Raw genomic sequence first — 15205 nt, forward strand, 5'->3', positions numbered from 1 at the left:
AGTCTCCTAAGTTGCTTGATCTCATAGTTTGCATCTATAAAATGGAAGAGTTGGTTAAAATGCATTCACTTAATCTGCAGATATTTACTAAGCACTGTGCTAAAGCAAAATTAGGGACATGAAAGTTAAATAATTTCTGCCCTCAAAAGAGGCTCACAGTTGCCTTTGATTCCATATAATTGTTGGCTTGTAATATCTGTGCTAGAGAAAAAGCCTACGATTTCTCATTTCTGAGACATTAATTAAAGATCTGTCACCAAGACACTGATAAAAACACTGCTTCATTTTAAAAGTGAGTATTTAATTCAACATTGCAATAAGAATTGAACAGTATTAAAAACAGAAGCATATTAGTGGCTTAAAAAAGTGTATATTAATCTCTAGTTTCCTTTGGAGGAGATTTTAATTGCCAACTCTCTACAGTGAAATGATACTAGGAAAATGTCTTTAGAAGACAGAAATTCTCTCTGGACCCAACTCTAAAATGCTTAAAAGGAATTGAAGGTTTTAAAGATCCAAATCAGAAATATTAGAGATACCTCATTTGAATCCTAAAAATTTGATGTAATAAACATTACATTTTTTTTAGAAAGATGGTCCAAGAAAATAACAACTCAGCATTTTCTAGAATCTGGCATCCCAGATCATCATGACTATTATCGAGCACCTGGCTGTGACTCATTTACTACCACCTTCTTTGTTCTTCTAGATCCTTCTTGAATTCCATCTGGGCAATTCCAAAGGCACTGAGAGGAAAACAGATGCAGAGATAGATGCATATTTCTCCTGCAGGCCCTCTCAGCACAGCAATTAAGCAAATAATCAGTGAGAAAAAAGTATATAATCCATCACGTATAGTCCCCACAAGACTTCAATCAATTTGAAAAATTGCCAGTTCTGTCAAATATGCCAAGACTCCAATAAGGTATTTATGACACAGAATCTGAAAAAACACAAAAAAACAGACATTTAAAATTAGAATTCTGATAACAAGGCAGTTTAATATTTGACAAATATTCCGGGCTTATTTTAAATTCTGCAAGCTAAGATGAACCCAAACCACTGCTGCTCTAAGTCAAATAAATTTTATTCAATTTAATGAAGACTACTAACTTTAATAAATATACAACTATTAGTGAATGGTGCATAGAAATAATTAAAGTTCTTATTTATCTTGATTTCCATGGATGGGCTATCTGCATAAGGAGTAAGGAGAGGAACGGGTATCCCTGAACCCCTTGGATTTATATGCAAATTGAGTATCTACATTTTCTAGAAAGATGTTCCATAGCTTCCTTCTTCTCAAAGGGATATATGATTCCAAAAGTATCTTGTAGAAACTAAGCAGATGGCAGAAACCTGGTTAATACACTAATTGCAAACTTTTGAGAGGCAGTACACTGTTCAATTAAAAGCATAAGCTTTTGAGTCAGATGACTGGTTTCAAATTCAAACTCCACTTATTAGCTATGTGATCTCAGGGAACCTACTTATCCCCTGTGCTAGTTTCATCTTTACAAGCTATGTCAACGGATTGTTGTGAAAAACTAAATAAGACAGTATACATAAAATGCTTAATAATGCCTGGCACAGCTAGTGCTTAATAAATGTTCACTATCAAAAAAAATTAAAAAATGTTAGCTATCATCATGGCATTATATGAAGCTAGGAGCCAGTTACTGTCTTATATCATTAAGAGAGGCTCTTAGTGGGGCGCCTGGGTAGCTCAGTAGGGTTAAGCGTCTGACTTGATTTTGGCTCAAGTCATGATCTCAGGGTCATGGGATCAAGTCCGGTGTTGAGCCCTGTATCAGGCTCCACTCAGCATGGAGTCTGCTTATCCCTCTCCCTCTGCTCTTCCCTCCCACTTGCTTGTTCTATCTCTAAAATTAATAAATAAAATCTTAAAAAAAAAAAAAAGAGGCTCTTACATGTAGAATACACCAGATAAAATCAATTTGTTAAAGAACCACCTTTATATTCATAAGAACACATTATATATAACAGTTTTTAAATGTAGTTTACTAATGGAATGTGGGCATATGAAAATAAAAATCTTAAAATACATAAGGACTTCATGAACACTGAATTCTAAGGTGCTAAAATGGAATTTTTTTCCTTTATAATATCAAAGTAACAAGGTATAGTATAATCTTTCAAATGTTCTACTGCAAACCAAAGAAATAAATTTAACATCATGACCCAGTACAAGCAAATGTACACCCTTACCACATGTGATACACTCATTTTTATATTTTCTATTATATTTCTCTCGTTTTTTAAAGCTGGTCTCTTCCCATCAAAATTATTTTCCAACTTACTATTGCATTATGACCTTCAGTTTGAAAAACATTAATACAGTACTTATAGAGTACGAGCTCTTTGGCACCTAAGAGATAAGCATTCAAATACTGACTCCTCCTCTGACTAAGCTATCTTGCAGGTATCACTTTCACCTATCTTATTTTAAAAATAAAATGTGGGGGCGCCAGGGTGGCTCAGTCATTAAGCGTCTGCCTTAGGCTCAGGTCATGATCCCAGTGTCCTGGGATCGAGCCCCGCATTGGGTTCCCTGCTCGGCAGGAAGCCTGCTTCTCCCTCTCCCACTCCCCCTGCTTGTGGTTCCCTCTCTCACTGTCTCTCTCTGACAAATAAATAAATAAAATCTTTAAAATAAAAATAAAATAAAATAAAATATGGATAAAAACACCTACTACAGGGTTGCTCTAAAGGTTAAAATTAAGGTGTATTAAACTCCTAGCACAGTGACAAGACCAATATTCACTGTTTACTGTGGCTATATTTTAGTACATTTTAAACATATTAATATATTTTATTATATTTAGGTGCCTACTCTCAGTTTATTTCTGATACTTCCTCTAGCAGGTACTTCATAGAGAGTAAAACAATGTCAATTTTTTCTTTCCCAGTAGGGAGAGAAAAGCCTAAAATATAAAAATGACATCTTAGTTATGTATTTCTGGCTATAATTTTCTGATCTAACACACAAAATCCTCTGTTGCTCCAATAGTCATTTCAAAGTTTGACAAAGCAATTTTTAAAGTTTCAAAGTTACTACAGAATAATTCCTATTATTACCAAAGTCTGTAGCACATAGCATACAGTATCCTCCCATTATAAAGCTATATCTAGAGGCTGAAGACTTTCTAGTAAATCATTTATAAAGCATAAAATATCTCTACTATCTTGAATTAGCATTCAAATGTGTTTCTTCAATGTAGAAAATACAATTACCATACATTTTGAAAGCTATGTAACAACAAGGAAAAATTACTTAACTAGATTTGTTCAGACTAACCTTTATTTTTCCATCAGTATGTGCTGAAGCTACAGATGTGGAAACACGGACCAATCTTGTGGCTGATAAGTGAATTTTGAAATGCCTATGGAAATGTGAATAAAGGCAGTCCATAAATAAGTCAACTTCCTCCTGAGTAACTTCCCCAGGTGTTTTGTGGACACTGTCCCACAAAGCTTTGGCATCCTCTGGATGTATGGCATAAGAAATGTCCAGACTTTGAGGGCTACAGGGTACAGACCAAAGAAATTCGGTAGCAGCCATATACTGGTCCATTTTGCATGCAGTCCACATAGCAGCCATCCAGGAAAGATTAAACGCATTGATTGCTAAGGGACTGAAATAACAATCAAAAGTTTTCTGAAACCAGGTTCCTACTATGGCTGTGTTCGTCTCTGCTCCATTTGCAAGGAATAAGGGTACACAGGTGAAATCTTCTGAAACAGTCTCCAGAAGACTGTCTCCAAATATACAGCAGAACCAACCAGTCCACAACACTTTATGTTCTCTGTTCTCATATGGCAATTGAGATTTTGACAGAATCTACAAAGAAAAAAAAGGTTAAGTTCAAAAGTACATTTACTCCTAAATTACATCTTCTCAAAATTAGTACATTTAAAAATAAGAAGATATGTTGTACTACTTGCCAAAAAACACAAAGGGAATAATCTCCCTAATCACTATTAGGATTTATCAAGTTAATTGACCTACCTCCTAATACTCTTATTAGGATATGGTATATGGCAAGATCTTGGTGCAGCCAAAATGCAAAATAAGGAATGCCGATATGGTGTAATCAAGTACACTATCCTGAGAAAAAAAAAATCTCAAAATCTGAACTTCAGAAGGGACTGTAAAAAGTCACCAAATCCAACGTGCTTGAATTCTTCCTAAGGCAGCTCTATCAACTTAAAAACGTTCTCGCATATGTTAGGCCCACAGTTTCCACCCGCAGGTCCTGTTTTCTTCCTTATGTGCATGTAGAACAAATCAAATCTAATTTCTCTTCTATAGGAAAAGCCCTTCAAATATTTGATGACCCCTATCATATGTAATGTCAAGTTCAACATCTCCATTTCTTCAACCATTCTTCCTATGCCATACACATTATCCTGGTCACTCTGAAATTCTTCTGCAGGGGAGTCATTCATAAGTGAGTATAATTACTTCAAAAAGATCTGATTAAAGGACTGTAACCAAGGTGCCTGGGTGGCTCAGTCGTTAAGCATCTGCCTTCGGCTCAGGTCATGATCCCAGGGTCCTGGGATCAAGCCCCACATCGGGCTCCCTCCTTGGTGGGAAGCCCGCTTCTCCCTCTCCCACTCCCCTTGTGTTCCTGCTCTCGCTGTCTCTCTCTGTCAAATAAATAAATAAAATCTTTAAAAAATAATAAAATAAAATAAAATAAAATAAAGGACTGTGACCATCTTTAACCTAAATTATACAACTATTAATATAATCTTAGATTGCAGTAGTTTTCTAATTTTTAGTTGACAGCTTTACATAAATTACCCTATTCGTTTTTTGCTATTAATAGGTAAATCTCTGGGCACCATGGTGGCTCAGTCAGTTAAGCAGCCAACTCTTAATTTGGGCTCAGGTCATGATCTCAGGGTCCTGAGAATGAGCCCCACGTCAGGCTCCATGCTCAGCAGGGAGTCTGCTTGAGATTCCTCCCCTCTCCCCCTCCCCCTGCTTGTGTGCTCTCTAAAGTAAACAAATAAATCTTTAAAAAAAAAAAAAAAAGGTAAACCTCCCCTAATATAGAGGCAGTATATTTATTCCTATTAAAATTTTAATCTCTTTCAATTTGATCCATTGCGCCAATCCATTCAGATTTTTCAGAATCTTGATTATGTTTTCCAGCAGACTGACATCTCAAACTTCAAATCTATAAAGTACATGACAAACATACCTTCCAGATATTCATAGTTTTAAAGTTTGACCAGGATAAAATGAAGATCACAGCCCAGTATCATATCTCTTTAGAGATAATCATTTTAACAGTTACTTTTTGCATATTTCTCCTCCTTGTTTAAAAGACTATGAGACTTAAAAGCCTTTAAGCCCAGATAGGTCTATCACACTTTCATAACCTAAAAGTTCTGTAACTCTGTGAAGAAATGAGATTTAACTTGGACACTATTAGGACACTCTACTAAGAGTTCAAGAGGTCATTTCTATTCCTTACAAGAACGTTTGCCTGTTGACATGCAAATCACATCCCTTCTCTGGGCATCAACTGCTTCATCTGACAAAGACTGCTAACTGTCTACCCAGTACCTCTTTTTTCCTCCACAATAAAACTATGCTTTTAATGAGGTGACAAAGTACCCATTAAAACAGAAAAATTTCCTAGTCTGCCTTCCGACTGGGATGTAAAGAGAAGTTGTTGGGTCTTAGCGGTCTCATTAAAGATTCATTCGGTTCACCCTCCTACTTCCTGCCTGGAACTTGCAGAGAATATTTAGAGCTTCAGGAGCCACCTTAGATTTAAGATGCAACCTTAAGGAGAGAAGCCATGCACCAAGGATGAGAGAGAAGATGGAGAAGATGGAAGAAGCCTAGATTATTAATTCATAAAGCATATACCAGCCTTAAACATCTTACCTCCAAACACTTTTTGGTAAGACAAATAAGCCTCTATCTATTAAACCTCATGGCAAGACATTTAATTCACGGTTATTTGGTCTTTCTGTTTTATGCAGCTAAACCTAATGCTAAGAATCTTGAAGATCCTTGCCAATATTATGATCCATACCAGGAGTTAGCAAATTTTTTCTGTAAAAGTCAGATAGTAAATATTTTAGGCTTTGCAAGCCATATGGTCTCTGTAGCAAATACTCAAACGTGCTATTGTAGCACAAAAGCAGCCATAGACAATATGTAAACAAATGAAAGGAGTTCCAGTAAAACCTTATTTGCAAAAACAGCAACAAAAACAAGCAGCAGGTCAGTTTGGCCCGCACGCCATAGTTGGCATATTTCAGAATTTAATTCATAATGACTAAGATGAGTTCACTCAGAAGAAACAGAAGTAGCAGGCATGAATAATAAATCCAGTTTCTTAATCCAAAAATAGTCATATTGCTTTTAAATACTACACATAGGAAGGAATGTTACATTTCTAAGAGTAACCTGGCATGATATATCACAATATATGATGATTGATTATATGTGTGTGTGTGTGTGTGTGTATATTTTTTTTTGCTAAAATTCCACTTCTAGGAATTTAGTCCATAGAATTAGACAGATATACTTACAAAAATGTAATATTCTTGGTTTTTTTTTAAAGATTTTATTTATTCATTTGAGACACATAGATACAGAGAGAAAGAGAGAGAGAGAGAAAGCATGAGCAGGAAAAGAGGCAGAGGTAGAGGGAGAAGCAGGCTCCCCGCTGAGCCAGGAGCCCGATGTGGGGCTCGATCCCAGGACCCTGGGATCATGACCCAAGCCGAAGGCAGACGCTTAACCATCTGAGCCACCCAGGCGCCCCCAAAAATGTAATACTCTTATGGACATGAGTAATTATCTACAACATTATTATTAATTTTAAAAACAAGGCCATATGCAAAAGTATGGGCAATAAAAATCCCAATTTTAGTAGATCCAGATAGCCAGATAACATCTATGTTCATGAGAGATACTGATCTATAGTTTTAATAATCTTTGTCTAGTTTTAGTATTGGGTAATGCTAGCCTCACAGAATGCATAAGGAAGTATTCCCTCTGGTTCTATACTCTGAAGAGACTAGAAAACTGAAATAATTTCCTCCTTAATCGTTTGGCAGAATTCACCAGTGAACCCATCTGGGCCTGATGCTTTCTATTTTGGAAAGTATTGACTCAATTTCTTTAATAAATAGAGGTTTACTCAGATTGTCTATTGCCAAATAGATGTAGACCAAGTGTTAAACTGTGGTTTTCAATTTTCTTTGTATTTTTATGTATTTTCTAAGTTTTCTAAAGTAAACATAACTATAATGTAACTGGAAAAAAAACTTTTTAGTTAGCCATACCCAATTACTATAATTTGGTCAAACAAGACATAAAATAGGTTATAAATCACAAGGTTAAAATTTTTTTTAAATGGTAATTCTACCACAATTTTTAAACCCAGACAGTGCCAATTCTTTTCCTCCAGGAAGCAAGGATTGCTTATATAACATACCTGGACGAGAAACGCTTCAGAGTCTCTTTGTGTTCCTTTCATTCCTAGGAGAGTGGAGAAAGTCACTTTGATGTTGAAGTCTTCTCCCACTTCTACAGCAAGCCCTTTTTGCTTTTCAGCAGCAATAAATGCACTCAGAAGTCTAGAATACTCTTTGAGATTAGTATAGGAGAATTTATATAGGGGAGTTAGACTATATAAAGTCCATTGTTTATGCAGAAGGAATGCAACTTTTTGAGGATCATTATCTTCCTACAGGAAAACAAAAGTCAAGACAAGTTTAAATTCTCATTTACTAATATTTCCTAATTCTTTATCATAGTATTTTAAATACTTAATACAAATCTATTACTGGGTACCTGATCTTTACACTCCAGCCAAAAGAGAGTTTGCAGAACTCTGAAGATCCCTGAACAAGTCTTTTCATTTGCTGTACCATCACTCTGGAATACTCTTCCCATATGTGTTCACATGGCATGTTCCTTTCCTTCACTCAGGTCTGTCCAAATGTCACTCAAGAGGCTACTCTAACTAATTCTGTCTCACTCCAATTTTGTCACTTTATATCTCCTTAACATGCCTTTTTTTTCAAAGCATTTATTACTATATGACATTATATGTTTGTCTGATTTTTACTGTCTGGCTTCCTTACTAGAGTGTAAGTATGACAAGAACAGGGATTTTGTCTATTTTATTAGGTGCTATATCTCTAGCATCTAGAACGGCTGTTCAATAAATATTAGATGAACATTTGTTTGACTTTTAGAAATTTAAAATTATAGATTTTGAAAACAGTAACTATTCCTGGAGCATTTGATTAGTTTTAATTATGTAATTTTCTTAAACATTTGGTGGTAAATCCACTCTATGACACAATGTCAAATTCAGTAGATTAAATAAAAAGATACTTGGGAGCATTTCTGCCATGTTCTATTAGAACCATGGGTACCATCAAAAACAAAAACACTTCCTTCATATTGGCCCTATGACATTATTGAGGGTCTTCACAAACACCCCCATACAGGTTCCTACTTTTATCCTGAATTGAATTTTTCTATAAAATCCATAGTTTCTGACATAGTCTTACAGCTCCAACTATCTTTTGGAACTTGCATTACAGTTGTCTACCTGATAAAACTATTTCTTCTGACTAGAGTGTTCATGGAAACTTTTATAAAACTTGTATAAAAAGTTATAAACTTTTTTCTTGTTATGATCAAAAGGTACGGGAAAAGTATTTGTTTCACAGAGATAAGGAAATGAATTGGACATTCCAATCTTTATATACAATTTCTGTTTTATGGTTAGGAGCCATCACTTTCATTAACAGCACTAGTAATTTAAGAAACTTTTCAGAAAGAAGCAAAAATTTTCCCACATCTCAAGAGATATGAGGCACACAACATGGACAAGAAAACAAGACTATAGGGCGGATGTGGGTGACTGATCAGCCAGACTTCTTGCTATGTTTCTCAAGACCACACATCAAACTCACACTGACTAGGGTTTTATTTCATGGTCCAGTGAAATCACAAATTACTAATGTTACCTTCAGAGTTGTTTATGAATAATCAAAACAGAGAATGTTGCCAGCAGACAAACTGGAGACAATATAAACATCAAAATAATTTAGTAATGATTTAGAAAAATTTGAAAAACAAAAATTCATTAAGCCAAATAAATAAATAAATAAATGAAGGAGAAATGAGAAGGGTTTATAATAGAATGCCAAAGGCTGGTTGGTAAATATGGAGCAAATGGAGTTGGAAAATCATTATACTGTGACCATGATGATAAAGATAGAACCAGACAAATATTATCGATAGATGTTAAGTGTAAGGGGAAATTTTGATGAGGAACAGAATATTTACATTATTCTCAAGTGTTTCCCAGACTGCTTATTAGATGCAGAGAGGAATAAAACAGTAAACCACTGGGCAACACCTTGACAGGATGATCAAAACTGACATCACCTCCGTGCTACCAGATGTTATTCCCCAAAAAGGACTGTGTTCCAGCCAATACATATCTTCAATCTAACCATGAGGAGACATCAGACAAATACAAAACAAAGAATATTCTATTTAAAAAGGAAAGGGGAGGGGCACCTGGGTGGCTCAGTCTTTGAGCATCTGCCTTTGGCTCGGGTCATGATCCCGGGGTCCTGGGATCGAGCCCCGCATCGGGCTCCCTGCTCGGCGGGAAGCCTGCTTCTCCCTTTCCCATTCCCCCCTGCTTGTGTTCCCTCTCTTACTGTCTCTCTCCCTGTCAAATAATAAATAAATAAAAATCTTTAAAAAAAATAAAATAAAATAAAAAGGAAAGGCGAGGAGACTACATTCTTCAAAACATCGATGTCATAAAAAACAAAGAAATACTGTGGAAATGCTCCAAATTAAAGGAAATTAAGACATAACAGAGGCGGTATTGATAGTGTGAATAACTGTTTGTTTTTGCTATTTCCATTTATTTTATTATCTGAGAGATTAAGAAGACATTAAAAATATTAAAAAGTAACAAAAATCAAAATGTTTTGCTCACAGATTTTCTCAATTATTGAGTAACACGAAGGAACACAAAAGCCATACCTGTAATTGTGAACACTGAGGAATTTTCCTTCGAGGTGGAGTTGGGATAAATGAAGTCAGCTTCCTGACTGATTCTAATCGTTTCTGCAAAGGGGTGGCACCTATAAAGTAATCTTTAAGCCTTGAGGATGCACTGTGCCTAGGAGTCGATTCTGACGTATCATAAGAATCCATGGTCTACATAAAGAGAAATAAAACCAGAATTCTGAACACTAAAAAGTTAATTCATGCTTATAGTTTCACTGATCCTTCTTCTCCTTGCTATAAAGGAATTCTTTCTTTCCCTTCCTCACCCGCCCCGCCACTTACCCCCAGATTTGAGTTTTTAACCAAGTCCTGTATTTCTCATTGGCTATAGGCTATTTTTATGAATATCTTACTGATACCTCAAACACAGAATGTTCAAAACTAAATTAAACTCCTGCCCAACATCCTCCAAAAGTTAGCTGGTCCATTTTCAAATTCCTGCCAATTTTCTACGTTAAATTCATTTAAAGTGGGAGAAAAGTATTCTCCCACTTTCATTCTTGAACATGTAGTCATTAAGCACATTCTTTGAGTTTTTCCTTCAACAGTCTCTGTCATCCCAAAGCTACTTCTAGGTTCTTATTACAGTATCTAAGGGTAATCCATTCTTCAGCAGTGACACTTTATTATTAGTCGCCTGTGCAAAAAAACTTTACAGTGATAAGAAAAATTCTACTTCTCTGCTATTTAAGATCTTTTGTAATTCAGCTTGCTCTTGTCCTACTTCTAGGCATAAACATATTCTTGTCTTCATGTTTTCGCCTATCAATCATGTTCCTTACCCATCCCCTTTAGGACCATGCTTGAATTTGATCTCTTTTCAAGTAGAAGGGTTTTGTTAATCTTTTTTCCCCAGAATATCTATGAAGTGCATAAGCACTTCTGTCTGTATCAATAGCTCCTTCCTGGAAGCAATGTGTATGGGGGCATGGCTGTGTGTGTTTACAGAATGAGATCTCAGGGGTAAATATTTTTTAAAAGCCCAAAAATCCTCTCGATGAGTCTAACAAAATCTCTCAATATGTTTCATAAAATGAAACCTATTTGGAGATTAATAATATCCCAGCCCACATAGCTCTCCTTGATCATCTAGTCTGTATCACTCATTTTGGCCCATATTCATATAGTTCCTTGTACAATTTTTTTTGGTGTGCATTTTTTCTCTTCCCGACAAGACTAAAATACTTTGAAATCATGCTTTATATTTCTCTTGTACAATTATCCTAATATAATGCTGAGTATTCTTTAATTGTTAGCAAGTATTGCAGGGTTTTTTTGTTTGTTAGTTTTTGTAGTTTCAAGTTTTTCTTTAAATTCCAGTTAGTTAACATACAGTGTAGTATTAGATTCAGGAGTAGAATTTAGAGATTCATCACTTACATACAACTCCCAGTTGCTCATCACAAGTACCCTCCTTAATACCCATCACCCATTTAACCCAACCCCTCTCCGCCCACCTCCCTTAACAAGTATCAGTTTAAATGGACAGAAGAGGGGCGCCTGAGTGGCTTAGTCACTGAGCGTCTGCCTTCGGCTCAGGTCATGATCCCAGAGTCCTGGGATCGGGTCCCGCATTGGGTTCCCTGATCAGCGGGAAGCCTGCTTCTCCGTCTCCCACTCCCCTTGCTTGTGTTCCCTCTCTCGCTGTGTCTCTCTCTCTGTCAAATAAATAAATAAAATCTTAAAAAAAAAAAAAAGAACAGAAGAATTTCATAGAACTCTGAAATTATAACTTTCATTGAAAGGAATTATGATTTAAAAGTTATAATAATTACTCCCACGTATTGGCACAGTTACCCTTTGATAACAGTTTTGCACAAATGAAAACTTGTAGGGGCGCCTGGGTGGCTCAGTCAGTTAAGAGTCTGCCTTCGGCTCAGGTCGTGATCCCGAAGTGCCCGGATCCAGCCCCACATAGGATAGAGCCCCACATCAGGCTCCCTGCTCAGCAGGGAGTCTGCTTCTCCCTCTCCCCTTCCCTCCGCTTGTGTTTGCGTGCATGCGTGCTCTCTCTCTCAAATAAAACCTTTTAAAAAAATGAAAACTTGTATTTATTACTACATTTAAATTTTATTATGTCAAAGTAGGACACCCTCTGTATCTTGCACAAAACTTCACAGGTTAAATATGCATTTCTCAATGCTCAGATAATGCCCAAGCAAGATCATACACTACACAATTTAAATAACAGCTATTTTAAAGCATTCTATCTTTAAATGCATACTGAATTACCTCTTTAAAAGGGAGTTTTAGGGCACCTAGTTATCTCAGTCAGTTAAGAATCTGACTCTTGAATTCGGCTCAGGTCATGATCTCAGGGTCGTGAGATTGAGCCCCGTGCACCGGGCATGGAGCCTGCTTGAGATTCTCTCTCTCCCTCTGCCCCTACATCCACCCTTCTCTGGCGCTGTCTTTTAAAAAAAAAAAAAAAAAAACGGGTGCCTGGGTGGCTCAGATGGTTAAGCGTCTGCCTTTGGCTCAGGTCATGATCCCAGGGTCCTGGGATCAAGTCCCTCACTGGGCTCCCTCCTTGGCGGGGAGCCTGCTTCTTCCTCTCCCACTCTCCCTGCTCGTGCTTTCTCTCTGTCAAATAAATAAATAATCTTAAAAAAAAAAAAAAAGCAAAAAACAGGGGGGAGGGATTTTAATCAGTCCCATCTAAACAGAATGTTTCTTTCAAATTTTTATTTGGATTAATTGCTAACATTTATTGGGTATTCATCAGGTGCCAGGTACTTGTCCAAGCCCCTAACAAATACTGTCTCATTTAATCCTCAATCCCCATGAGGTGGTTTATTATATACCCAGTTGACAGACGAAAAGACAAAGAAGTTCAGTAATCTGCCAAAGTCATACAGGTAAAGAAGGCAAGAACCAGGATTTGAACCCAGACAGTATAATGCCAGAGTGGGTGCTCTTATCTCTTTTTTCACATTGCCTTTCTTTTTTTTTTTTTTAAAGATTTTATTTATCCATTTGACAGAGAGAGACACAGCGAGAGAGGGAACACAAGCAAGGGGAGTGGGAGAGGGAGAAGCAGGTCCCCCGCGGAGCAGAGAGCCCGATGTGGGGCTCGATCCCAGGACCCTGGGATCATGACCCGAGCCGAAGGCAGACGCCCAACAACCGAGCCACCCAGGCACCCCTCACATTGCCTTTCTTTTTTTTTTTAATTTTTTTATTGTTATGTTAATCACCATATATTACATAATTTGTTTTGGTGTACTGTTCCATGATTCATTGTTTGTTCATAACACCCAGTGCTCCATGCAGAATGTGCCCTCCTCAATACCCATCACCAGGCTAACCCATCCCCCCACCCTCCTCCCCTTGCCTTTCAATAGAGATCAATTTCAAGGCAAAAGAAGCCCTGCTAAATCTGACTCCTTAAAAGAGAAATGCTATGAATTCCAAAAATTGATTTAAAAATCTACATAGATGAGAAAAGGACTATTAGCATGGAGTCAGTTGGTTTTGAGAAAACCTTTCCCCTCAGTATTTAATATTATGGTAATGTGAAATATCCCAAACCACGCATGAAAGATTAGAAAATGACTTACATCTATTTTATTCTCTCACTCTGCACTCAATAAAGGACAATTTTGCCCTGCCCAATAAGTAAAAGGTTAAAGATATATCTTGACTCATTATTTTAGTGTCCCATTCTTAACCCCTTTCCCCAGTCCATAAGGAGTGATCCATAGACACCACTTCCATCTTGTCATTACCTTGCTGGAGATCCCCTAACAATTTCCATCCATCTTTCAGATGAAGTCAGAACTTCTCTGAGTTCCATGGCACTACATGATCTGATCTTATTATTTGATACTATCCAGGTTCATTTTCTATTTCAGGAGTTCTCAGCCCAAGATCTATGGACAAATGGCCTTTCCAAAATCCAACAACCCTCTAAGGTTGTATGCAATATGTTGGTATGCATGTGTATTTGGTGGTGGAGAGGGAGGAAGAAAGGTCCAGTACACAATTTTTGAAAAGATTAAGAACCACTGCCCTAGACTGATCATCACCTACTACTCCCCTTAGTGCCTGTCATGTTTGCCTCTGCTCCCTTTTTTATTCAGCCTTCAGCCAACTAAGGATGGTTCTCTCCTCCCATTTGCCTGACCAAATGCCATCCATCCTGGAGGTTTCACGTCCTCAGAAGCCGGCCGGTATCCAGAGTATCACCAGCTCTTCTTGCACTTGTAGTTCATAACACACAGTTACAACTTAGTTGTATTTCTTGTGGTAAATCCATGAAGGAAGGGACCCTGACTTTTTACATTGCTACCAATACCTAAATCCCACTTCCAATGCTTGGCCGAGTACCAAGCACGTAGTGTGCAGCCACCTAAACACAAAAGTCTTGTAGAAATAACGAGCACACGGCAGGGCAAAACATAAAGTTTACGGCCAGTCCTGGACAAAGATAAAACTTCTTACCAATAAAATACCGTGATGACACTGTCACCCATTCCGGCTTCAAGAGTCATTCTTCAATTCTGGTTCCAAAAGTAGGTAGACTAAAATCCCCTGAAGTTTAAAAAAAAAAAAAAAAAAAAAAAGCCGCCAAAATGGCAGGTAAGAGAGAGTTTGGAGGAATCCTCGGCCCCTCCAAATTCCCTCTCGCTCCACAATAACTGGGTTCACCAGGGACACAAACTCGCTTCCTCAGATGTCCGGAGACTTCACCCCAGGAGGGGCATTTCCGCTAACCCAGCTCTGCGACCCTCGCTTCTGCGGAGTCGGCCTCTGCCCGAGGAGGGGAAGGGCAAGGGACAATGGGTCCCAACTCTCCCCTCTCCACCTGAGCCCTTCAGAGGCCCAGCTAGCTCGGAAATCCCGCCTTTGAGAAGCTGCAAAACAGCGCTCAGCCGCGGCCTCAGTTTAAAATAGTTTCCCGTCTCGCTCTGCGGCGGGACGCCGGAAGACTCCCTGGTGCCGATCACCCGTTAGTGAAGCAACTACGGTCGCCATTTTAACTGAGGTCGAACGACCTAACCATAATCGTCAACTTGGCTGACCGCGCGGTGTTAGTCTTCAGCGCTTTTCTACCTGAGCGAAGCGTTCCTTCAAATTTCCGCCCATAGTAAGCAT

At 37.7% G+C, this 15205-nt stretch overlaps 1 protein-coding gene across 3 annotated transcripts; it reads right to left on the bottom strand.

Annotated features, from left to right (window-relative positions):
* Window positions 1–280: 280 nt before the first annotated feature.
* Window positions 281–15144, bottom strand: CENPL (centromere protein L). 3 transcript variants are annotated; one of them, XM_073900036.1, is made up of 6 exons: window positions 14776–15144; window positions 14552–14641; window positions 10082–10258; window positions 7494–7745; window positions 3320–3862; window positions 281–943 (listed from the first exon to the last, which is right to left on the bottom strand). In XM_073900036.1, the coding sequence occupies exons 3-6, from the start codon at window positions 10253–10255 to the stop codon at window positions 872–874; spliced, it is 1041 nt and encodes a 346-aa protein (XP_073756137.1). In that variant the 5' UTR covers window positions 10256–10258; window positions 14552–14641; window positions 14776–15144; the 3' UTR covers window positions 281–871. The 3 variants fall into 3 exon arrangements, with proteins under 3 accessions (XP_073756137.1, XP_025733214.1, XP_025733213.1); XM_025877429.2 differs by having other exon boundaries at window positions 14772–15144; XM_025877428.2 differs by having other exon boundaries at window positions 14759–15144.
* Window positions 15145–15205: the final 61 nt, after the last annotated feature.

Source organism: Callorhinus ursinus, unplaced genomic scaffold (assembly GCF_003265705.2).
Source record: "Callorhinus ursinus isolate GAN/ISIS: 27379988/994484 unplaced genomic scaffold, GSC_fseal_2.0 scaffold13, whole genome shotgun sequence".
Classification (NCBI taxonomy): domain Eukaryota; kingdom Metazoa; phylum Chordata; class Mammalia; order Carnivora; family Otariidae; genus Callorhinus; species Callorhinus ursinus.